A 1,457-nucleotide genomic window follows, 5' to 3' on the forward strand; every position below is an offset into this window, starting at 1 on the left:
AGCACAAATGACTCCTCTGGAGCCCACAGCAGAGTCCCCTGCTCCCCATTGCACCCTCAGCCAGCACCAAACCAGGATCACACCAGGATCTGCACAAAGGTCGCCCTGGAAGGACAGAGGTCATTTGGGAGACTATAGTGTGACACATGGAAGAGGTTCTGCTCAGAGGTGTCTGTCCTGACTCCTTGCTGTCTTTTCTTTTTCAAACAGGCACCTGTGTGCAGAGGAAATAAATGTCCAACAGCAGCTCCATCATTGAGTTCCTCCTCCTGGCATTCGCAGACACACGGGAGCTGCAGCTCTTGCACTTCTGGCTCTTCCTGGGCATCTACCTGGCTGCCCTCCTGGGCAACGGCCTCATCATCACTGCCATCGCCTGTGACCACCGTCTCCACACCCCCATGTACTTCTTCCTCCTCAGCCTCGCTGTCACTGACCTGGGCTCCATCTCCACCACTGTCCCCAAAACCATGGCCAACTCCCTTTGGGACACCAGAGTCATTTCCTATGCAGGATGTGTTTCCCAGGTCTTTCTTTTTCCTTTTCTGATTTTAGCAGAGTTCTATTTTCTCACCATCATGGCCTATGACCGCTACGTTGCCATCTGCAAACCTCTGCACTATGAGACCCTCCTGGGCAGCAGAGCTTGTGTCCACATGGCAGCAGCTGCCTGGGGCACTGGCTTTCTCACTGCTCTCCTGCACACAGTTACTACGTTTTCAATACCCCTCTGCCAAGGAAACTCTGTGGACCAATTCTTCTGTGAAATCCCCCAGATCCTCAAGCTCTCCCGCTCAGAGACAGAGTACCTCAAAGAAGTTGGGCTTCTTGTAGTCACTGTGTTTTTTTCTTTTATTTGTTTTGTGTTCCTTGTGGTGTCCTATGTGCAGATCTTCAGGGCCGTGCTGAGGATTCCCTCGGAGCAGGGACGCCACAAAGCCTTTTCCACCTGCCTCCCTCACCTGGCTGTGCTCTCCCTGTTTCTCATCACTTCAGTGTTTTCCTACCTGAAGCCCCCCTCCATCTCCTTCCCATCCCTGGATCTAGTGCTTGCAGTTCTGTACTCAGTGGTGCCTCCAGCAGTGAACCCCCTCATCTACAGCATGAGGAACCAGGAGCTCAAGGCTGCCCTCAGGAAACTGATCAGAGGGTTTTTCAGCAGCCATAGACTTTTTTCCTTCCTCTGTAAATGATTTCCAGTGTTTGTTGTGTTGAGCCAAGCCTTCCAGTGTTTCTCTTTGTTTCCTTCTTTTCTTTCTTCTTCCACTTGTAATGATGTTTTGGCAACGAAATGTCATTATCCATCCCATCCAGCCTAAGTATCCACCTGTCCGGTCTGACCCAGAGACTTTGAGTAAATGAAGAGTCAGGTTCTCTGTGTCTTTAAATAAAATAAATGAACCAGCTGCACCTTCTTTTTCTGAGATCCATCATCACCAGAGTATGAATAGAGGGGA

At 50.4% G+C, this 1,457-nt stretch overlaps 1 protein-coding gene across 1 annotated transcript; it reads left to right on the forward strand.

Moving 5' to 3' along the window:
• Positions 1-224: 224 nt before the first annotated feature.
• LOC106900620 (olfactory receptor 14J1-like) lies at positions 225-1,193 on the forward strand. Its single transcript, XM_014962754.1, has one exon. The coding sequence runs from the start codon at positions 234-236 to the stop codon at positions 1,191-1,193; it is 960 nt and encodes a 319-aa protein (XP_014818240.1). The 5' UTR covers positions 225-233.
• Positions 1,194-1,457: the final 264 nt, after the last annotated feature.

The sequence above is a fragment of the Calidris pugnax genome, unplaced genomic scaffold (assembly GCF_001431845.1).
Source record: "Calidris pugnax isolate Ruff unplaced genomic scaffold, ASM143184v1 scaffold2691, whole genome shotgun sequence".
NCBI classification, from domain to species: Eukaryota; Metazoa; Chordata; class Aves; order Charadriiformes; family Scolopacidae; genus Calidris; species Calidris pugnax.

What these genes read in the sequence shown, in the direction of transcription:
- LOC106900620 (XM_014962754.1), top strand. Translation starts at nt 234, where the DNA reads ATGTCCAACAGCAGCTCCATCATTGAGTTCCTCCTCCTGGCATTCGCA.